This window comes from Canis lupus, chromosome X (genome assembly GCF_048164855.1).
Source record: "Canis lupus baileyi chromosome X, mCanLup2.hap1, whole genome shotgun sequence".
NCBI classification, from domain to species: Eukaryota; Metazoa; Chordata; class Mammalia; order Carnivora; family Canidae; genus Canis; species Canis lupus.
Genome location: NC_132876.1, coordinates 55,213,644 through 55,238,624, shown reverse-complemented (window position 1 = coordinate 55,238,624; position 24,981 = coordinate 55,213,644). Strand labels below are relative to the sequence as shown.

At 36.7% G+C, this 24,981-nt stretch overlaps 1 protein-coding gene across 1 annotated transcript in view; it reads left to right on the top strand.

Moving 5' to 3' along the window:
- PCDH11X (protocadherin 11 X-linked) overlaps nt 1-20,422 on the top strand; it is a 501,886-nt gene extending 481,464 nt beyond the window's left edge. The window contains exon 7 of the mRNA XM_072818012.1: nt 20,292-20,422. Coding sequence (XP_072674113.1) covers nt 20,292-20,320 — 29 coding nt within the window. The 3' untranslated portion in view covers nt 20,321-20,422. The remainder of the gene's footprint in view (nt 1-20,291) is intronic.
- The last annotated feature ends 4,559 nt before the right edge of the window (nt 20,423-24,981 follow it).

Below are 24,981 nucleotides of genomic sequence, written 5' to 3'. Positions count from 1 at the left end.
GAAGCAAGCATAGCACTAACAATGCAGCATATAGTTTTTAAAAGAATTAAATGTGCTAAGTATAGGTTTAACATATTGTCTGTTGTTATACATTAAATATTTTCTTCAAATATCTAGATTCCTTTTCAAACACATCATTACCTAAAAAGTATGATCGATTTAGTATAATTATCTAGATTTATAGGTTAATAGCCAAAGCCACCTTTTACATTACTCAGAATTGAGAGTATGTATGAGTTGCAGAAGTAACAAAAAATGAAGAATAAGAGTTTGATAAATTCAATATCTCTATCATTATTAGAAATATTTCTTTTTTGTTCCAGAGTCAATTTTATCCCAGTGTGTTCAAGCACTAGGTCCTCACTGTTAGACAACCAAGAAAGAGTCCTGCAACCAGAGAACTGATACAGGCATAATAGGTCAAAGGACCTGGTGGAGGAGGAGGGGGGATGCTGCAGGATCAGCCAAGAAGGTTTTTGGTTACATACACTATAGAAAATAAAGACAAGCTGGAGAAAGTGAAAGTAGAGTTTATTGAATACTGTAAGAAATAGGTACTGAATAGCAGACAGAATGTTTGGGAGACTCAGAAGGGAAAGGAGAATGGGTCTTGCCATAGCTTAGGTTTATGGATTTATTTTTATTTTTTATTTTTATTTTTTATAATAAATTTATTTTTTATTGGTGTTCAATTTACCGACATACAGAATAATACCCAGTGCTCATCCCGTCAAGTGCCCCCCTCAGTGCCCATCACCCATTTACCCCCACCCCCCAGCCTCCTCCCCTTCCACCGCCCCTAGTTCGTTTCCCAGAGTTAGGAGTCTTTATGTTCTGTCTCCCTTTCTGATATTTTCCACACATTTCTTCTCCCTTCCCTTATATTCCCTTTCACTATCATTCATTTGGGGAATATAAATAATAGTGAAAGGTTTATGGGTTTATATTGGAAAATGGTCCAAGGTACATGTTGCTTCAGAAGTCCAGGATAGGGTCTGATCAGAGGCAAGTGACAGGTGAATAATAGATTTTACTTTATATATCATTGAAGATAAGAGTATTGATGTCAGGGTCAGCCAAGGTTTGTTCAAAGTTAATGTCCTGGGACATGTTTTGGATCTGGTTCTTTTTAGATGTTATCAGGAGGGCCTAGGACAAAACTCAGAGAAAGATTAATTTTCTTGTTTCCCCTTGGTGTGGGAACATAGATTATTTGGTTTTTATTTGGATGCAAAATGATATAACATGATTAAATGGGTCCTAGCAGAAATGGAGTTTTTCTAAAATGGAGTCCCTTCAGCTTCCCTACCTCAGAACAATTTATTTTAAAGGTGGAATATACCTTAGAGATCAGCTATCCTAATTCTTCTCAACATTTTCAACCAAAGTTCCCCCAGCAGCAAAAGAAATTAAATTTAGTTAAACTTAAATGGCCTGGGAATTCATCAAAATATAGTATTACTTTTAAGTATTGCACTTTAATTATTAAAAAACAAGGGCATTTTGAATTCAACTTTTCACTGTTTTGTATATATTAAGAAAAATAAAAATATTTTTATGTCATGATTTTATTTATGTTACTGCCCTTGAATTAGAATCAGCTAAAGTCCTTGTATTACCTATATCTAAATACTCAAATTTAGCTTAGCATTCAATATGCTCTAGAATCTGGATTCAGTCTAGCTTAAAAACTATAAAATTTAGAATCAGAAGTGTCTATATCAGTTACACAGTTCAAACATGAATATACAACTACCGCCCGTTCAATAATCCTCCATTTCAGATAAACTAGCTACTCTTTATCCTAAAGCACTTCTCTGTTATTAGTTTTTCAATAATTCCTTAATGCCAACAAAGAATGATAGAACTACCTTCATATGTCTTATAATATGCCCCTGCATACATTCTATGAGAGTCATCTCTCTATTCTTGTGTGTCTTAGTCTCCAAGTATAAACTACAGATAGTCCTGCAAAGGATACTTACTTTCCTGCCTTAGCACTTTTCTGTAGGATAGCCCTTCTTACTGTCAATATCCCACTTTCAACCAAACTTCCTATACTGTATAAGACTTTCTTTCATTTCTTTGGCCCTCAAAAATACATCTATTCTTGAATTAGCACATTCTAGTAGAAGTTATTTTTTTACATATGTGTATTCTCCATTTGAATATCAGAGCCTTAATGGCAGGGTGCTTGTGACATTTTTCTTTGTTTCTGCAATGCTTAGCATAATACCTGACACAAGGTAGAAGCCTTATTTTTTTAAAAAGCCATGCTATTAGTGTCAGAGAGGAATTTAGAGACTATCTAGTTTTACAACTAGTTAGTGAACATGCAGTGCAACATTGTTTTCTGGAGTAGAATTCAGTGACTCATCACTTACATACAACACCCAGTGCTCATTATAACATATGCCCTCTTTCATACCCATCATCCGTCAATCCCACCCCCCATCCACCTTCCTCCATCAAGCCTCAGTTTGTTCTCTATGGTTAAGAGTCTCTTTTGGTTTGTTTCCCTCTCTCCCTTTTTTTCTTTACCCATTCCCATATGTTGATCTGCTTTCTTTCTTAAATTCCACATAAGAGTGAGATCATATGCTACTTGGCTTTCTCTAACTGACTTATTTCACTTAGCATGATACACTGTAGCCCCATCCATGTCATTGCAAATAGCAAGATTTCATTTTTTTTATGGTCAACTACATTTTTAAAGAAATGTATAAGGCTGAGACGAGACATTGAGGTGGAAAGGATTCTTTAATTCATGCATAAAGTATAAAAAAGTAGAATAAATGTTTGACCATTAGCATCTGTTTTAGATATTTATGTAGGATCTATCATGATGATCCTTAAGCATTCAGATAAAAACATTAGGTTTATTATGAAGAGAAAGAGTTTTTTTTAACCTTACTTATTTCCAAATTGACTTGAAATTTTGGCAGTGGAATGCCCAATATTTTCTTGCATGTGATGGTACTATGATTCTGATATAACCAAAGGAATGTAAATCATGAAGACTAGACACTTCAACAGAATATTTTAAAATTTACTCTAGGCAGTGCTTGATGTTTGGACAAGTCTGAATTCTTAAACTAGAATGCTTAATACTTTGGATATATAGCAGTACTGCATTTCCATAGCCATAATTTTACTTCCAAAATAGCCATTTACTATTTGTATAACATTTGCATCACTGTAGCTTTTAATCAGTTTTAGCAAGGTTCTATCCTAGTCACAGTTAAAATAATTGTTAGTAAGGAGTCTTAATTCATAAACTATTATGATAAAGGTCCTAGAAAGCCCCTTTGACAAATACCTATATGGCTTCCAGGTGACTCAGTATTTGAATATACACCATTCAAAATATCACACTTTGATCTTGTGAACATGTTTTCCTTATACATATATTTCTATCACAACATTCATTTTGTCTTTTCTTACTTACCTATTTTCTCATGAACTCGGTGTTCTGTTCCTCAGACATTTTGTAGAAAATAAATCAACTTGCTGAATGAAAAGGTTAATAAATATCTTTTAAAAATATTTAAGTAAGTCTTAGATGAATCGGTACACTGTTACTAATATCATAATATAAGAGAATATGGCAATATTTTTTTTAATATTTTTTAAACTATCTGAAAATAGAGAGTTCATGGGAAAGGGGCTAGTTACGGAGAAATTGAATCAAAGCCTAAGTAAGCAAATGAGTAATATAGGGAAATAAGAAAACAAAGACATCTACCAGTGCACTCAACTTATACGTGACTTTTCATGCTTTACTGGACTTGAGGGAATAAAATAAATCACGTTTAAATTATCAGAAACCATACTAACACTTATGAAGTATTGTTTTAAATGCAATGTGGAAAAGATGAGAACTGATTTGAAATAATTAACTTCCTATCAAAATATGTTTACCATCCTATAGATCTGTGTTTTTTTAAGATTTTTTTTAATTTATTCATGAGAGTAGAGAGAGAGAGAGAGAGAGAGGCAAAGACACAGGCAGAGGGAGAAGCAGGTTCCGTGCAGGGAGACTGATGTGGGACTGGAACCTGGGTCTCCAGGATCAGGCCCTGGACTGAAGGTGGCGCTAAACTGCTGAGACACCTGGGCTGCCCCTAGATCTGTTTTAAATGTACTTGTTTCATGATTAAAGTATAGGTAGCCTCAGGAAAAGTCAGTGGTATCATAACTTGATGAATTAATGCTTAGTCATCCAGACACACTTTTCACTTTTAGTTAATTGACATGTCAAATACTGTTCAAATATACTTATCCTTTTTAGGTTTACAAGCTTATTTCTAGCATTAAATTTTTAAGAAATTGAGTCATATTTTTAAAAAAATATGTATATGCTATGTAAACACATTGTCATTGGTAACACTAAGATCTAAATTGAATAGTCCTCGGGAAGCCTGGGTGGCTCAGTGGTTGATAATCTGCTTTTAGCTCGGGGCATGATCCCAGGGCCCTAGGATCAAGTCCTGTATCAGGCTCCCCACAAGGAGATTGCTTCTCCCTCTGCCTGTGTCTCTGCCTCTTTCTCTGTTTCTCTCATGAATCAATCAATCAATAAACAAACAAATAAATGCATACATTGAATAGTCCTTTCTGAATTTTCCAGTTGGCATGCAGTTAATTTTACTTGTCAGTAACCCAAGGTAACCAGCAAGCACTTAGAGATGTGTGTGAAGATATTGGATATTTTGCAAATACTTCAGAGGTTTTGCATGAAAAAGAGATGTCAGTAAAACCTCCAAAAATTATACTCATATTTGTTATAAGTGGTTTGCAAAATCTATAAGAATAGAATCATTTTCAGGATTAAATAAAAAATAATTGAAATAATACATTATGATATATGTTCTTAAATGTTTATGGCTAACCAATATTGCTATTTGTTAAATGTGCCATTTTTAAAAATACAAATAATATGGCTAGTTCATATTAACCAAGGATGTATTTACATTTAAGATGTACTAAAAATCTTTGGAAAAGTTATTTTGGTGAATGTGACTTTGTATACAACATCTATAGTCAAATGATATCAACAGGAAATATTCAATCAAAATAAGTTAGCTTTTGTTGTTTTGATCTAAGTATTACCAAGTAATTAGTTATACAAAATACAAACTAATCCAACAAGTCACATTAATTCGACAAAATTCTCTGGGCAGCCTGGGTGGCTCAGCAGTTTGGCGCCTGCTTTGGGCCCAGGGCATTATCCTGGAGTCCTGGGAACGAGTCCCACATCAGGCTCCCTGCATGGAGCCTGCTTCTCCATCTGCCTCTGTCTCTGCCTCTCTCACTCTGTGTCTCTCATGAATAAATAAATAAAATCTAAAAAAATTTTCCACAAAATTCTCAAAACTCTAGGAGATAAAACAAAGTAGAACATAGAGTTATTTACTGTATCTTCATATCATTTAAGCATTAGAGAGTGAAGTGAAATATATTGGAGAATGTGCAAGGGCCAAAATTCAATATTAAAACACAACAAATGAATTTGTTCTATGAATATTTCATTAAAAAGTGTGAGCTAACTTGACCTTTTTGAGTATTTTAATTGATATAGAAAGAAATGTAAAATACAGGTGGAAATGAGCGGAGGGGGCAAGATGGCAGAAGAGTAGGGTCCCCAAGTCACCTGTACCCAACAAATTACCTAGATAACTTTCAAATCATCCTGAAAATCTATGGATTCAGCCTGAGATTTAAAGAGAGAACAGCTGGAATGCTACAGTGAGAAGAGTTCCAGCCTCTATCAAGGTAGAAAGACGGGGGGAAAAGAAATAAAGGAACAAAAGGCATCCAAAGGTGAGGGGCCCCGCGAGGAGCCGGGCTAAGGCTGCGGGGACTGCCCCCAGGACAGGAAAGCTCTGTTCCAGAGAAGCAGGAGCTGCACCAATCTTCCCGGTCGGAAAGGCGCTCCCAGGGAGTTGGAGCAGGATCCCAGGAGAGGTGGGGATGCCCTCAGACTCCCTGGGACACTAACAGAGGACCTGCACCCCGTCGCACCCTGGCGGAGAGTGCGCCACATCCCATGGCCAAGCTCCCTAAAGAGCTGCCGCTCCCGCCAGGTGGGGCAGGGAACAGCTCCAGCAGCGACTCTGCACAGAGGGGGCTGCGCGGCTCCAGGAGCTCGAATCCAGCAGAGCAGGCCCCAGACCCCAGGGCGCCGGGGGACACAGCACAGGATCCAGCACTCCCCACAGGACAGGCAGAGTCCGGGGGGGGCGGCAAAGGACAGCAAGGACACTCCTGCCGCGCAGCGAGCACCAAGCTGTGCAGATCAGCGGCCCCCGCCCCTGGAGCATCCACACCACTGCAGACAGACAGCTCTGTAGTTACTGCGGGAGCTGAATCCAGGGCTCCAGAGCTGGCCGCTGCTACTGTGGTTGTTCGTCCTGGGGCCTCAGGAGGTAAACAACCCCCAGTGAGCCCAGCGCCAGGCAGGGGGCAGAGCAGCTCCCCCAGGGGCTAACACCTGAAAATCAGCACAACAGGCCCCTCCCCCAGAAGACAAGCTAGACAGACCACTTCCAGGGGAAGTCAGGGGACTTAAAGTATACAGAATCAGAAGATACTCCCCCGTGTTTTTTGTTTGTTTGTTTGTTTTCTTTTGTTTTTTTTTTTTTTTTTTTGTGTTTTGTTTTTGTTTTTGTTTTTGTTTTTGCTTTTTGATTTGTTTGCTTCCCCACCCTTTTTTTTCTTTCTTTCTTTTCCTTTTCTCTTTTTTCTTTTTTTTCTTCCTTTTTTCCTTTTTCTTTTTCTCTTTTCTTTCCTTCTTTCTCTCCTCTCTTTTTCTCCTTTTCCCAATACAACTTGTTTTTGGCCACTCTGCACTGAGCGAAATGACTAGAAGGAACACCTCACCTCAAAAGAAAGAAACAAAAACAGTCCTCTCCCACAGAGTTACAAAATTTGATTACTATTTAATGTCAGAAAGCCAATTCAGAAGCACTATTATAAAGCTACTGGTGGCTCTAGAAAAAAGCATAAAGGACTCAAGAGACTTCATGACTGCAGAATTTAGATCTAATCAGGCAGAAATTAAAAATTAAAAATCAATTGAATGAGATGCAATCCAAACTAGATATCCTAACAACCAGGGTTAACGAGATGGCATAGAAAACAAGTTGATGGCAAAGAGGGAAACTGTGGAAAAAAGAGACAAACAATTAAAAGACCATGAGGATAGATTAAGGGAAATAAATAACAGCCTGAGGAAGAAAAGCTACGTTTAATTGGGTTCCTGAGGGTGCCTAAAGGGACAGAGGGCCAGAATATGTATTTGAACAAATCATAGCTGAAAACTTTCCTAATCGGGGAAGGGAAACAGGCATTCAGATCCAGGAAATAGAGAGATCCCCCCTAAAATCAATAAAAACCGTTCAACACCTCGACATCTAATAGTGAAGCTTGCAAATTCCAAAGATAAAGAGAAGATCCTTAAAGCAGCAAGAGACACGAAATCCCTGACTTTTATGGGGAGGAGTATTAGGGTAACAGCAGACCTCTCCACAGAGACCTGGCAGGCCAGAAAGGGCTGGCAGGATATATTCAGGGTCCTAAATGAGAAGAACATGCAGCCAACAATACTTTACCCAGCAAGGCTCTCATTCAGAATGGAAGGAGAGATAAAGAGCTTCCAAAATAGGCAGGAACTGAAAGAATATGTGACCTCCAAACCAGCTCTGCAAGAAATTTTAAGGGGGACTCTTAAAATTCCCTTTTAAGAAGAAGTCCAGTGGAATAATCCACAAAAACAAGGACTGAATAGATATCATGGTGACACTAAACTCATATCTGTCAATAGTAACTCTGAACGTGAACGGGCTTAATGACCCCATCAAAAGGCGCAGGGTGTCAAACTGGATTAAAAAGCAGGACCCATCTATTTACTGTCTACAAGAAACTCATTTTAGACAGAAGGACACCGACAGCCTGAAAATAAAAGGTTGGAGAACCATTTACCATTCAAATGGTCCTCGAAAGAAAGCAGGGGTAGCCATCCTTATATCAGATAAATTAAAATTTATCCCGAAGACTGTAGTGAGAGATGAAGAGGGACACTATATCATACTTAAAGGATCTATCCAACAAGAGGACTTAACAATCCTCAATATATATGCCTGGATGTGGGAGCTGGCAAATATATCAATCAATTGATAACCAAAGTCAAGACATACTTACATAATAACACACTTATACTTGGTGACTTCAATCTAGCACTTTCTACACTCGATAGGTCTTCTAAACACAACATCACCAAAGAAATGAGAGCTTTAAATGATACACTGGACCAGATGGATTTCACAGATATCTACAGAACTTTACATCCAAACTCAACTGAATACACATTCTTCTCAAGTGCACATGGAACTTTCTCCAAATAGACCACATAATGGGTGACAAATCGGGTCTGAACCGACACCAAAAGATTGGGATTGTCCCCTCCATATTCTCAGACCATAATGCCTTGAAATTAGAACTAAATCACAACAAGAAGTTTGGAAGGACTTCAAAAACGTGGAGTTTAAGGACCATCCTGCTAAAAGATGAAAGGGTTAACCAGGAAATTAAGGAAGAATTAAAAAGATTCATAGACACTAATGAGAATGAAGATACAACCGTTCAAATCTTTGGGATGTAGCAAAAGCAGTCCTGAGGGGGAAATACATCACAATACAAGCATCCATTCAAAAACTGGAAAGGGCTCAAATACAAAAGCTAACCTTACACATAAAGTAGCTAGAGAAAAAAACAGCAAATAGATCCTACACCCAGCAAAAGAAGAGAGTTAATAAAGATTTGAGCAGAACTCAATGAAATCGAGACCAGAAGAACTGTGGAACAGATCAACAGAACCAGGAGTTGGTTCTTTGAAAGAATTAATAAGATAGATGAACCATTAGCCAGCCTTATTAAAAAGAAGAGAGAGAAGACTCAAATTAATAAAATCATGAATGAGAAAGGAGAGATCACCACCAACACCAAGGAAATACAAATGATTTAAAAAACATATTATGAACAGCTATACGCCAATAAATTAGGCAATCTAGAAGAAATGGACATATTTCTGGAAAGTCACAAACTACCAAAACTGGAACAGGAAGAAATAGAAAACCTGAGCAGGCCAATAACCAGGGAGGAAATTGAAGCAGTCATCCAAAACCTCCCAAGACACAAAAGTCCAGACCAGAAGGCTTCCCTGGGGAATTCTATCAAACATTTAAAGAAGAAACCATACCTATTCTACTAAAGCTGTTTGGAAAGATAGAAAGAGTTGGAATACTTCCAAATTCGTTCTATGAGGCCAGCATCACCTTAATCCCAAAACCACTGGTGCAAACACTCTGGAAAACTGTGTGGAGGTTCCTCAAAGAGTTAAAAATAGACCTGCCCTACGACCCAGCTATTGCACTGTTGGTGATTTATCCCAAAGATACAGATGCAATGAAATGCCGGGACACCTGCACCCCAATGTTTATAGCAGCAATGTCCACAATAGCCAAACTGTGGAAGGAGCCTCGGTGTCCATCAAAACATGAATGGATAAAGAAGATGTGGTTTAACTATACAATGGAATATTACTCAGCCATTAGAAATGACAAATACCCATGGTTTCCTTCAACGTGGATGGAACTGGAGGGTATTATGCTCAGTGAAGTAAGTCAATCGGAGAAGGACAAACATTGTATGTTCTCATTCAGTTGGGGAATATAAATAATAGTGAAAGGGAATAGAAGGGAAGGGAGAAGAAATGAGTAGGAAATATCAGAAAGGGAGACAGAACATAAAGACTCCAAACTCTGGGAAACGAACTATGGATGGTAGAAGGGGAGGAGGTTGGGGGGGGTATGAATGGGTGACGGGCACTGAGGGGGGCACTTGATGGGATGAGCATTGGGTGTTATTCTGTATGTTGGCAAATTGAACACCAATAAAAATAAATTTATTATTTAAAAAAAAGGATAACTGGACATCCACATGCAGTACAATATAACTAGACCATTCTCCTACACCATACACAAAGGTAAACTCAAAATGTATGAAAGATCTAAATGTGAGACAAGATTCCATCAAAATCCCAGAGGAGAACACAGGCAACACCCTTTTTGAACTTGGCCACAGTAACTTCTTGCTAGATACATCTTTGAAGGCAAGAGAAACAAAAGCAAAAATGAACTATTGGGACTTCTTCAAGATAAGAAGCTTTTGCAAAGGAAAAGAAACAGTCAACAAAACTGAAAGACAACCTACAGAATGGCAGAAGATATTTGCCAATGACACATCAGATAAAGGATTAGTATCCAAGATCTATAAAGAACTTATTAAACTCAACAGCAAAAAAACAAACAATCCAATCATGAAATGAGCAAAAGATATGAACATAAATCTCACAGAGGAAGACATAGACATGGCCAACAAGCACATGAGAAAAGGCTCCACATCACTTGCCATCAGGAAAATACAAATCGAAACCACAATGAGATACCACCTCACACCAGTGAGAATGGGGAAAATTAACAAGGCAGGAAACAACAAATGTTGGAGGGGATGTGGAGAAAGGGGAACACTCTTGCACTGTTGGTGCGAATGTGAAGTGGTGCAGCCACTCTGGAAAACTGTGTGGAGGTTCCTCAAAGAGTTAAAGATAGATCTGCCCTACGACCCATCAGTTGCACTGCTGGGGATTTACCCCAAAGATACAGATGCAGTGAAAAGCTGGGACACCTGCACCCCGATGTTTATAGCAGCAATGTCCACAATAGCTAAATTGTGGAAGGAGCGTCGGTGTCCATCAAAAATGAATGGAATAAGATGTGGTTTATGTATACAATGGAACATTACTCAGCCATTAGAAATGACAAATACCCACTATTTGCTTTGACATGGATGGGCCTGGAGGGTATTATGCTGAGTGAAGTAAGTCAATTGGAGAAGGACAAACATTATATCATCTCATTTATTTGGGGAATATAACAAATAGTGAAAAGGAATAAAGGGGAAAGGAGAGAAAATGAGGGGGAAATATCAGAGAGGGAGACAGAACATGCGAGACTCCTAACTCTGGGAACGAATAAGAGGTGGTAGAAAGAGACGTGGGCGGGGGTTGGTGGTGACTGGGTGATGGGCACTGAGGGGTGCACTTGATGGGATGAGCACTGGGTGTTATGCTATATGTTGGCAAATTGAACACCAATAAAAAAATAAATATGAAATACAGTTACAAATAAATGTTGTTATTAAGCAAACATATACATATGCATCTGTTTAAGCATATTTAGAATAATGAATATCAAATTTGGAAATACAGACTTTAAAGAACAATGTGTTTTGTTTTTTTTCAATGATTTTATTTATTTATTCATGAGAGACACAGAAACAACGAGACAGAGACATAGGCAGAGGGAGAAGCAGGCTCCGTTCAGGGAGCCCAATGTGGGATTCGATTCCAGGGCTCCATTTTCATGACCTGAGCTGAAGGCAGACTCTTAACCGCTGAGCCACCCAGGCATCTCTCTGAAGAACAATCTGATTGAATATTTCCCTACACTTTAAAATATATATTCTTACTGAGAGGAATGGGGTAACACTAATCCTTGATGATACCTATTTACTTCTTTCAAACTGTACCTATATTTCAACTGTATAAAAATTTAAAACAATGAAATTCACTTTATTGTTACATATTTTTAGGTAACTGAGCATTAAATACATTTTACTTTAAACATCTATTTTATTTTACCATTTTAAAAATGAGTTCAACTTTTTGTTGAGTTGCTATACTTCATTGATATTGGGTTTCATGGTGTTTCTCAAAATAGCATGTATTTTGTATATTTAAATGATGTTTCAAAAATTATTGGAATTATTCTATATTTAAGCTAGACTTAGAAATCAACCTTAACCAGAACCAAGAAATAGCCACAAGTATTATTAAAACATAGGTCAGATCCAAGAACTGTGTCTTTCTTCAATGATATATTAATGCTTTTAAATCTCTGCAACTCTGTTTCTTTCTTTGAATTCACTTTCATTTATTTATTTTACATTTAAATTCAATTTAGGGGGATGCCTGGGTGGCTCAGCAGTTGAGTGCCTGCCTTCATCTCAGGGCATGAACCTCAAGTCCTGGGATTGAGCCCCACATCGTGTTCTCTGGATGGAGCCTGCTTCTCCTTCTGTTTATGTCTCTTCCTCTCTCTCTCTGTGTGCCTTCCATGAAGAAATAAATAAAATCTTTAAAAAATAAATAAATAAAATAAATTCAATTTAGATAACATATACTGTATTATTAGTATTGGAGGTAGAATTTAGTGTTTCATCAGTTGCATATAATATCCAGTACTCATTACATCAAGTGCCGTCCTTAATACTCCTCAACTAAATACCCCACCCAGCCTCCCACCTCGTTTCCAGCAACCCTCAATTTGTTCTCTATAGTTAAGAGTCTCTTATGGTTTACCTCCCTCTCTGTTTTTATCTTATTTTAATTTTCCTTCCCTACCCCTATGTATCAGTTTTGTTTCTTAAATTTCATATATGTGTGAAATCATGGTATTTGTTTTTCTCTGACTTATTTCACTTAGCATAATACCCTCTAGTTCTATCCACATCTTTGCAAATGGCAAGATTTCACACTTTTTGATGGTTGATTAATATTCCATTGCATAAATACCACATCCTCTTTATCCATGTATCTGTTGATGGACATCTGGGCTTTTTTTTTTAATGTTTTTATTTCAAAGTAAAGTTGTTTCCTGCTAACCATTTATTCCTGATCTAATCACATTATATATATTTTGAAACATATTATACCCATTTTCCCTTTAACATCATTATCATCATCATCATCATCATTATAATGGCTAACACATTTTGGCCAGGTGCTATGCTCTGTTCCTCTATGTTCATCTGTTTTGTTTCCTATATTCTATATATGAGTGAAATCATATGGTATTTGTTTTTCTCTAATTTTGCTTAGCATGATACCTACTACTTCCAACCACTTCATTGCAAATGACAAGATTTCATTCTTTTGTTGGTTGAGTAATAGTCCAATATAAATATATATCACATCTTCTTATCCATTCATCCATTGATGTACATCTGAGTTCTTCTCATATTTGAGCTATTGTGGATACTGTTGCTATAAACATTGGAGTTCATGAGATGCTTCAAATCACTATTTTTGTATCCTTTGGATAAATACCTAGCAGTGCAATTGCTGGCTTGTAAGGTATTTTTACCTTTTTGCGGATCCTCCATATTATTTTCCACAGTGGCTGAACCAGTTTGCATTCCCAACAGCAGTGTAATAGGGTTCCCCTTTCTCTGCATTTTCACCAACAACTTTTGTTTCCTGAGTTGTTAATTTTAGCCATTCTGACTGGTGTGAGGTGGTTTTGATTTGTATTTCCCTGATGCCAAGTGATATTGAGCACTTTTTCATGTATCTGTTGGCTATATGTATGTCTTCTTTGGAGGAATGTCTGTTCCAAGTCTTCTGCCCATTTATTGACTGGATTATCTGGGGTCTTTTGGGGGGGGGTGTTCAGTCTGATAAGTTTTTTATATATTTCGGATACTAACCCTTTATTTGGTACGTCATTTATGAATACCTTCATGTATTGCATAGGGTTGCCTTTTAGTTTTGTTGATTGTTTCCATTGCTGTGCAAAATCATTTTATCCTGATGAAGCTCCAATAGTTCATTTTTGCTGTTGTTTCACCTGTCTCTGGAGATGTGTCTACAAAAAGTAGCTGTGGCTGACGTCAAAGAGATTGCTGCTGGATTTCTTCTCTAGTATTTTGATGGATTCCTATCTCACATTTAGGTCTTTCATCCATTTTTTAGTTTATTTTTGTGTATGGTGTAAGAAAATGGTCCAGTTTCATTCTTCTACAAGTGACTGTCCAATAGTCCCAATACATTTGTTGAATAAACTGTCTTTTTTTCATTGGATATTCTTTCCTGCTCTGTCAAATATTAGTTGACCATAGAGTTGAGGGTCAATTTCTGGGTTCTCTATTCTGTTACACTGATATATGTATCTGTTTTTGTACCGGTACTATACTGTCTAGTAATTACAGCTTTGTAATACAGCTTTAAATTTGGGATTGTGATGCATTCAACTTTACTCTTCTTTTTCAACAGTCCTTCGGCTATTCTGGGTCTTTTCTGGTTCCACACTAATTTTAAAATTGTTCATCTGCTGTGAAAAATGCTGTTATTTTGATTGAGATGGCATTGAATGTGTAGATTGTTTTGGGTAGTATGGACATTATAACAATATTTGTTGTTCCAATCCCTGACCATGGGATATTTTTCCATTTCTTTGTGTCTTCTTCAATTTCTTTTATAGTTTTCTGTAGTTTTTAGCATACAGATCTTTTATCTCATTGCTTAGGTTTAATCTTAGGTATGTAATGGTTTTAGGTGCAAATGTAAATGGTTTTAGGATCAATTCCTTGATTTTTCTCTCTGCTGCTTCATTATTTATGTAGAGAAATGCAAAATATTTTTGTACCCTGATTTTATAAACTGTAACTTTGCTGAATTCATGAAACAGTTCTGGCAAATTTTTTGTGTAGCCCTTTGAGTTTTCATGTCATATGTGAAGAGTGAAGGTTTGTCTTCTTGCTTAAGGATTTGAATGTCATCTATTTCTTTTTGTGTCTAATTGATGAGGCCAGAACTTCTAGTACTATATCAAACAACAGTGATGAGAATGGACATCCTTATCATGTTCCTGACCTTAGAGGGAAATCTCTCATTTTTTTACCCATTGAGGATATTAGCTGTGTGTCTTTAATATACTGCCTTTATGATGTTAAGTTATGTTCTATCTATCCCTACATGGTGGAGCATTTTTTATCAAGGAAACATGTATTTTTCAAATGTTTTTTTTCTGCATCTATTGAGAGGATGATTTGGTCCTTATACATTATTTTACTAATGTGATGTATCACATGAATAGTTTTGCAGATATTGTACCACCTCTGAAACCCAGGGAAAAAAAAATGCACTTTGTTTTTATGCACTGTTGGAGTCAATTAGCTAGTATCTTGTTGAGAATTTTTGCATCCATGTTCATCAGGGATATTGGTCTGTAATTTTCCTTTTAGAGAGGTCTTTGCCTGCTTTTGGAATAAAGGTAATGCTGGCCTCATAGTATGAGTTTGTAAGCTCTGCTTCCATTTCTGCTTTTTGCAATAGCTTCAGAAGAATAGGTATTAATTCTTTAAATGTTTGGTAGAATACCCCTGGGAAGCCATCTGGCCCTGGACTCTTGTTTGCTAGAGATTTTGTATTACTGATTCAATTTCTTTGCTAGTTATAGGTCTGTTTAGGTTTTATATTTCTTTCTGTTTCTGTTGTCATAGGTTATATATTTCTAGAAATTTATCCATTTCTTCTAGATTGCTAAATTTTTGGGCTCATGATTGCTTATAATATTCTCTTATATTTGTTTGTATTTATTTTGTTTTGGCCATGATCTACTTTCATTCATGATTTCACTAATTTGAGTTCTCTCTCTTTTCTTTTTGATAATTCTAAGAACTTATTAATGTTATTAATTCTTTCAGGGAAACAGCTCCTACTTTTGTCAATCTGTTCTACTGTTTTTTAAATTTCTACATCATTTATTTATGCTGTAATCATTATTATTTCTCTTCTCTTGCTGTATTTAGGCTTTATTTACTATTCTTTTTCCAACTACTTTAGATGTAAGGTTAGGTTGTATATTTGAGACTTTTCTTGCTTCTTGAAGAAGGTCTATATGGCTTTATACTTCCCTCTTAGGACTGCCTTTGCTGTATCACAAAGGTTTTGCATTGTATTTTTATTTTCATTTCCTTCCATGTACTCTTTAAAATCCTTTTGTAATTTCCTCTTTGACCCATTCATTATTTAGTAGGATGGTCTTTAACCTCCAAGCATTTGCTGTCCTTCCAAATTTCTTCTTGTGATTCAAGTTTCATAGCATTGTGTTTTGAAAATACATATTGTGTGATCTCAATCTTTTTGTACTTAGGTAAGACTTAATTTTTGACCTAGTATGTGGTCTATTTTGGAGAATATTTCATGTGAACTCAAGAAGAATATATATTCTGCTGCTTTAGGATGAAATGCTTTGGACATATCTGAAATTCATCTGATTCTTGGGTCATGAAAAGTTGATCTGCCTTTATGATCTGTGCATTGTTGTGAGTGGGGTGCTAATATCCCCTACTATTATTGTATTATTACCAAAGACTTTCTTTAAGTTTGTATTAATTGATTTATATATTTGGCATCTCCCAAGTTAGGGGCATAAATACTTACAATTTTTAGATCTTCTTCTTTTTGGATAGACCCCTTTAATATGATACAGTTTCCTTCTTAACCTTCTACCATAATTTCTGTTTTCAAATCTTGTTTTTGTGGTATAAGAATGGCTACTCCAGCTTCTTTTTGATGTCTATTAACATGAAAAATGGTTCTCTACTACATCACTTTTAATCTGGAGGTCACTTTGTGTCTAAAATGTATCTCTTATAAGCAGCATATTGATGGGTTTTGCTTTTTATCCATTCTGATACCTTATGTCTTTTTAAAAAATATTTTATTTATTTATTTATTTATTTATTTATTTATTTATTTATTTATTTATGAGAGACACACACAGAAAGAGGCAGAGACACAGGCAGAGGGAGAAGCTCCATGCAGGGAGCCCAATATGGGACTTGATCCCGGGTCTCCAGGGTCAGGCCCTGGACTGAAGGCAGGTGCTAAACCACTGAGCCTCCCAGGGATCCCCACCTTATGTCTTTTTATTTGAACATTTACATCATTTACATTCAGAGTAATTATTGAATGATATGAATTTAGTGCCATTGTATTACCTGTAAAGTCACTCTTCCTGTGGATTGTCTCTATTTCTTTCTGATCTTTGTTTCTTTTGGTCTTTCTCTCTCTCCACTCAGAGGGTCCCCTTTAAAACAAAACAAAACAAAACAAAAAAACAAAGGGTCCTCTTTAATATTTCTTGCAGGGCTGGTTTAATGTTAACAAATTCCTTTAGTTTTTGTTTGTCTTGGAAACTCTTTATGGCTCCTTCTATTCTGAATGATAGCCTTGCTGAATAAAGTATGCTTGACTGCATATTTTTTCCCATTTATCACGTTGAATATATCATGCATCTCCTTTCTGCCCTGCCATGTTTCTGTGGACACATATGCTGCCAGTCTTATGTGTCTACCCCTGTAGTTTAAGGACCTGTTGTCAGAATCTTAAAATGAAATTTCATCATGGATAGCACCATTTTATTATGAATTCTGGAAGAGAGATACAACCTAAAGCATTATAACAGTACAAAATACTTTATAATGAAAGTGAGAAAGGATAAAAATGATTCATTCAAAGAAGCCTAGAGTGTTATAAGACTGGTTATTTACTTGTCTTTTAAATATATTGCTGGCTGATTACCAATTTCTAAATTCCCAATATGAAGCTAAGTAAAATTTATAAATCATTTTATCAATTTAAATGACTACATAAGATTATTGAAAAGTTTTAAAATTGCATTCAATTTTCAGTGATTTGCTTACGCTTTTTCTCATATTAGAAGATAATGAAGATAGAGCGTGTAAGCCTTTCTTCAACTTTTTGTTTATGGATTATTCACTAGTTAAAGTTCTCTTCCTGGTTTATTATTGATCTTTAGTTTAAAGGAAAGAAGTGATGAAATGTTACATAGTCCTAAAACAATTTATTCAGTAGTTATTGGGGATGCATTGTACTGAAACAGAAATAGTACAAGACTCTTAAGAGCAATGCTCTTTAAGTCAAGAGCAAGACTCTTAAGTCAAGAGCAATGTGCTTTAAATGCTGTTTAATTCACCAATTCATAAAGCTGGCCAGTTTTCTTTGAATATTTTTTTATCCTTCCTCACTTTTACTATAAAATATTTTGTATAGTTATAATGCTTCAGATTTTATGCTTCTCCCAGAATTTATTTATTTAACCTCTTCACTTTCATTTTCCTCATCCATTTCATTAGAAAAAAATACATACTTTCCAGGATTTCTGTAATAATTAAATAAAATATCACATAAAATATATCAGATACTGAGGTTTGGTATGTAGTAAATTCTTAATAAATATTATTAATCTTTTACTGAAAGATAAGACTGTATTTTGAGTAGCATGTCTCAAAGCACACACACTCACACACACAAAGTATATGTGTATATTTAAATTATATTTATTTTGTCCATGCATTAGTGTATATTTAAATTTGTAAGGAATATTAAAAATGTAGAAAACATTAAAACATTAAGAGAAAAATCTTAGGCATAACTACTGTTAAAATATTGGTTAAAAATATTGGTATAATACTATGATTTATTTCAAATATTTCTTTGTTGGGACTTACTTGTGTTTTCTGTGAGGCATTTGGGTAAAACTAGGCAGCTAAATTTTTCAATCCCATGTGCTTCCTAAATAAAAGAAACAATTATGCTATAAATTGACTTGAGACCATAAAGCAGGAATTATCCTCCATATTTATTTTTAGGAAGTTGTGTGTGTGTGTGTATGTATGTCTTTATAAACAGGTGAAATTTACCAACCAGACACATGCCATTGAATTTTCTCTCAATCACAGTTGTATAAAGCAGCAAAACTGAAGGGGGAATGATTGTTGTGTACATTATAAATTGCTTTGCATGGTGTCACATGAGATAATTGGTGTAAGACTCTTGAATTTTTTATTTTTGGAGACCAAATAAAATGGAAATAAATTATCTTTCTTAACAGAAAAAATGAACATATGCTTTCATGGTTTGGTTTTACAACATTGTGATCATAAACATTTTTTTTCATTTTTTAAGCAGCATTATTCCATTAGCTTTTCCAATGTCATTAATTATGGTGTAAAATTTCATTTTTAGTGGTGCATTTTATTTTATTACTTTTGAGTTAATTAACATTTAAAATTATATATTCATTGAAGTATATCACAATATATTATGCTATTTTTACATGTTCAACATCAATTTAACCCTAGTAGTAATCATGTAAGTTTTGAAAGAACTATAGTATAACAGTGAAATCGTATTACATACCTGCTATTCTTAAATAATGCAGTTTAAGTTTTACCATATTCAATAAAAATGTTTTCTTTATTGAGGTGCACAGGTTCATTCTTATCTGCATACCTTGCTAAAACATCTTAGGTAATAGTATTGTCATATTTTAGAACTGTATTAATTCATATTTTATGAAATGCAATTATAGATAGTATATCAAAAGTAAAAATGTATTGTCTAACTTGAATCACTTGACTGCATTAGTCTATGGATTAGTGGCTTGTAATTCTCTGTGAATCAATGTATTTCTGAAAACCTAAATGACTCATTGTCAATCAAGCTAATCTTTTGAGATGTTACTACAAAACTACAATTCTCGGGCAGCCCAGGTGGCTCAGTGGTTTAGCACCGCCTTCAGGCCAGGGCCTGATCCTGGAGACCAGGGATCGAGTTCCACGTCAGGCTCCCTGCATGGAGCCTGCTTCTCCCTCTGCCGGTGTCTCTGCCTCTCTCTCTCTCCCTCTTTCTCTGTGTCTCTCATGGATACATAAATAAAATTTTTAGAAAAAAAGAACTACAATTCTTCCCTGTGTGTGAAAGTAATTCAGTGGCCTTACTGATCATTATAGCCTTGTGGTAGCAGGGAAAAGGGGGAGATTTTAAAAATGTAATCAAATTCAATATTAGGAAACCTGCATAATTTAACTTCCTTTCCCCCCATTTTCTAATCACCCCTACCACAGAGTCCTCCAACATTACATTCCTTTTTCCCAACTCTCAAACATCTCAGTTGGTAAGATGCTTATTCATAGCCAAAATATATGGTTTTCTTTCAGAATCTACATTTAAATTGTTTTAGAGTCTTATCATTTTTGATGAATATATTCTGTTAACATGAGCTTCAATAAAAGAAATGAGCTATAATAAATTAACTATAGAAATATAAATGGCATTTTCTTGGGATGGCAGATTAGAAAATAAACAAGAGTACAGAACAAATAATAAGCAAGTAGATATTTAACACTCTGTATAAGGCCTCTTAATTTGCATATATCAACTGAATAGTTGAGAGTAAATAATATTTTTTGGCAAATTTGCATAAAGTAAATAGATGACTTTATATATTTTTTCAAATTAATATCAGAGTTAATATACAGGTTCTGTAAAACCAGAACTCATCTTTAATCTTTATTCACAGGTACATATGGTGAGTGGCACACAGAATAAGTGCATCAGCTTCACTACTCCCATGACTGTTCTTTCTGGGAAGAGATTGATCTTTCTGGGAAAAGATTGAACAATATGTGGCTGGTCTGTTTAGTATTCTGGTTAGAATATAAAAAGTTATTATTTTTGATTAAATATTTAATTACTGTTTAATATTTTAGTAAATTAAAATTCAATTCATGAATTAAAAATAAATGAAAATTAAAAAATAAGATGAGCAACTGGTAAATTATTGAAATTTACATATGAAACTAATGATGATTGAATTTAAATTTAAAAATGGGAAAAAGGGGAAAACCGGCAAGATGGTGGAAGAGTTGTGTCCCCAAGTCACCTGTCCCAACCAACTTACATAGATAACTTTCAAATCATCTTAAAAACATAAGAATTCGGTCTGAGATTTAAAGAGAGGACAGCTGGAATGCTACAATGAGAAGTGTTTGCACTTTCAAGGTAGGAAGACAGAAAAATAAATAAATAAAAAGACATCCAAGACGGAGGGGCCATGCGAGGAGCCGGGTTAAGGCTGCTTGGCGAGTGCCCCCAGGACACGAAAGCCCTGAACCCGAGAAGCAGGAGGTTTACCAAAGTTCCCTGATGGAAAGGCTCTGGCAGGGAGTTGGAGCAGGATCCCAGGAGGGGCGGGGATGCCCTCAGGCTCCCAGAGGCACTAACAGAGGACCTGCGCCCCTGGGGAGAGCGCGCCACACACTGCTGGCCGAACTCCCTAAAGGGCTGCAGCCCATACCCAGCGGGCCCCAGGAGCAGCTCTGGCAGAGACTCAGGCAGCAGTTCCATGCAGAGAGGGCTGCGTGGCCCGGGAGAGTGATTCCAGTGGCTCAGGCCCCGGAGTCAAGGGCACTGGGGGACACAGCCCAAGATCCGGCACTCCCCTGGGACAGGCAGAGGCCGGGAGGACATAGAACAGCAGGGACGCTAGTGCCGACAGGCGGCCCGGAGCTGTGCAGATCAGCGCCCCCACCCCTGGCACAACCAGGCCCCTGCAGACTAGGAGCTGTGGTAGTTACTGCGGGAGCTGACTCTAGAGATGGAGAGCTGGCCACCGCCACTGTTGTTGTTCCTCCTGATGTCACCTTGTACCTGGGACTGAGCAGGGGCCTCACAGGATAAACAGCTCCCACTAAGCCCTGCACCTGGCAGGGGGCTGGGCAGCTCCCCCAGGTGCACACACCTGAGAATCAGCACAGAAGGACCCTCCCCCAGAAGACCAGCTAGAAGGACAGGGGAAAAGCAATTTATTGACCAAGCAGTGCTGGAAAGATCCAGGGGGAAATGAAGGGATTTATAGTATATAGAATCAGAGGATACTCCCCCTTGTTTTTGGCTTTCTGTTTGTCCCCCCCCCCCGTTTTTTTCTCTCTCTTTCTCCTTTTTCCAGTACAACTTGTTTTTGGCCACTCTGCACTGAGCAAAATGACTAGAAGGAAAAACTCACCACAAAAGAAAGAATCAGAAACAGTCCTTTCTCACACAGAGTTACAAAATTTGGATTACAATTCAATGTCAGAAAACTAATCCAGAAGCAAAAGTATAAAGCGACTAAAGGCTCTAGAAAAAAGCATAAAGGATTCAAGAGACTTCATGACTGTAGAATTTAGGTTTAATCAGGCAGAAATTAAAAATCAATTAAATGGGATGCAATCCAAAATGGAGGTCCTAACTACAAGGGTTAATGAGATAGAAGAAGGAGTGAGGGACACAGAACACAAGTTGATGGCAAGGGAGGAAATGGAGGAAAAAAGGGAAAAACAATAAAAAAATCATGAGGAAAGGTTAAAGGAAACAAATGACAGCCTCAGAAGGAAAGATCTACATTTAACTGGGGTTCCTGAGGGCGCTGAAAGGGACAGAGGTCCAGAAAGTGTATTTGAACAAATCATACCTGAGAACTTCCCTAACTTGGGGGAGGGAAATAGGAATTCAGATCGAAGAGATAGAGAGATCCCCCCCCTAAAAAAATGCTCAACACCTCAACATTTAATAGTGAAACTTGCATATTCCAAAGATAAAGAGAAGATCGTTAAAGAAGCAAGAGGCAAGAAATCCCTAAACTTTATGGGGGGAAGTATTAACATAACAGCAGACCGCTCCACAGAGACCTGACAGGCCAGAAAGGGCTGGCAAGATATATTCAGGGTCCTAAATGAGAATAACATGCAGCCAAGAATACTTTATCCAGCAAGGCTCACATTCAGAATAGAAGAAGAGATAAAGAGCTTCCAAGATAGGCAGAAACTGAGAGAATATGTGATCACCAAATCGGATCTGCAAGAAATATTAAGGGGGACTCTGTAAAAGAAAGAGGAAGTCCAAGGAAACAATCCACAAAAACAGGGACTGAATAGGTATCATGATAACACTAAATTCATATCTTTCAATAGTACTTCAGAACGTGAATGGGCTTAATGACCCCATCAAAAGGCGCGGAGTTTCAGACTGGATAAAAAACAAGACCCATCTATTTGCTGTCTACAAGAGACTCATTTTAGACCTAAGGACACCTCCAGCCTGAAAATAAGAGGTTGGAGAACCATTTACCATTCAAATGGTCCTCAAAAGAAAGCAGGGGTAGCCATCCTTATATCAGATGAATTAAAGTTTATCACAAACACTGTAGTTAGAGATGAAGAGGGAAACTATATCATACTTAAAGAATCTATCCAACAAGAGGACATATCAGTCATGAATATTTATGCCCCTAATGTGGGAGCTGCCAAGTAAAGCAATTAATTAATAACCAAAGTTAAGACATACTTAGATAATAATACACTTATACTTGGCGACATGAACATAGCGCTTTCTATAATCCTCAACATCTCCAAAAAACAAGAGCTTTAAATGATACACTGGACCAGATAGATTTCACAGATATTTACAGAACTTTACATCCAAACGCAACTGAATACACATTCTTATCAAGTGCACATGGAACTTTCTCCAGAATAGACCACATACTGGGTCACAAATCAGGTCTTAACCAATACCAAAAGATTGGAATCCTCACCTGCATATTTTAAGACCATAATGCTTTGAAACTAGAACAGAAGAAGTTTGAAAGGATTTCAAACCCGTGGAGGTTAAGGACCATCCTGCTAAAAGATGAAAGGGTCAACCAGGAAATTAAGGAAGAATTAAAAAGATTCATGGATAGTAATAAGAATGAAGATACAACCATTCAAAATCTGTGCGATACAGCAAAAGCAGTCCTGAGAGGGAAATACATGACAATTCAAGCATGCATCCAAAAACTGGAAAGAACTCAAATTCAAAAGCTAACCTTGCACAGAAGGGAGCTGGAGAAAAAACAGCAAATAGATCCTACACCCAACAGAAGAAGAGAGTTAATAAAGATTCAAGCAGAACTCAATGAAATAGAGACCAGAAGAACTGTGGAACAGATCAACAAAACCAGGAGTTGGTTCTTTCAAAAAAAATTAATAAGATAGATAAACCATTAGCCAGCCTTATTAAAAACAAGAGAGAAAAGGCTCAAATTACTAAAATCATGAATGAGAAAGGAGAGATCACAACCAATATCAGGAAAATACAAAGGATTTTAAAAACATACTATGAGCAGCTATACGGCAATAAATTAGACAATCTAGAAGAAATGGATGCATTTCTGGAAAATCACAAACTACCAAAACTGGAATAGGAAGAAATAGAAAACCTGAACAGGCTGATAACTAGGGAGGAATTTGAAGCAGTCATCAAAAAACTCCCAAGATACAAAAGTCCAGGGCCAGATGGCTTCCCAGGGGAATTCTATGAAAGGTTTAAAGAAGAAACCATACCTATTCTACTAAAGCTGTTCCGAAAGATAGAAAGAGACGGAATCCTTCCAAACTCATTCTATGAGGAGAGCATCACCTTAATTCCAAAAGCAGACAAAGACCCCACCAAAAAGGTGAATTAGAGACCAATATCCCTGATGAAGATGGATGCAAAAATTCTCAACAAGATACTATACATAGGATCCAGCAATACATTAAGATTATTCACCATGACCAAGTAGGATTTATTCCTGATGCAAGGCTGGGTCAACACTCATAAAGCAATCAATGTGATTGAATATATCAGCAAGAGAAGAAACAACAACAATATTATTCACTCAATAGATGAAGAGAAAGCATTTGACAAAATACAGCATCCATTCCTGATCAAAACTCTTCAGAGTGCAGGGATAGAGGGAACATTCCTCAGCATCTTAAGAGCCATCTACAAAAAGCCCACAGCAAATATCATTCTCAATGGGGAAGCACTAGGAGCCTTTCCCCTAAGATCAGAACAAGACAGGGATGTCCACTCTCCCCACTGCTATTCAACATAGTACTGGAAGTCCTAGCCTCAGCAATCAGACAACAAAAAGAAATAAAAGGCATTCAAATTGGCAAAGAAGAAGTCAAACTCTCCCTCTTCGCAGATGACATGATACTCTACATAGAAAACCCAAAAGACTCCACCCCAAGATTGCTAGAACTCATACAGCAATTCAGCAGTGTGGCAGGATACAAAATCAATGCCCAGAAATCAGTGGCATTTCTATACACTAACAATGAGACTGAAAAAAGAGAAATTAAGGACTCCATCCCATTTACAATTGAACCTAAAAGAATAAGATACCTAGAAATAAACCTCAC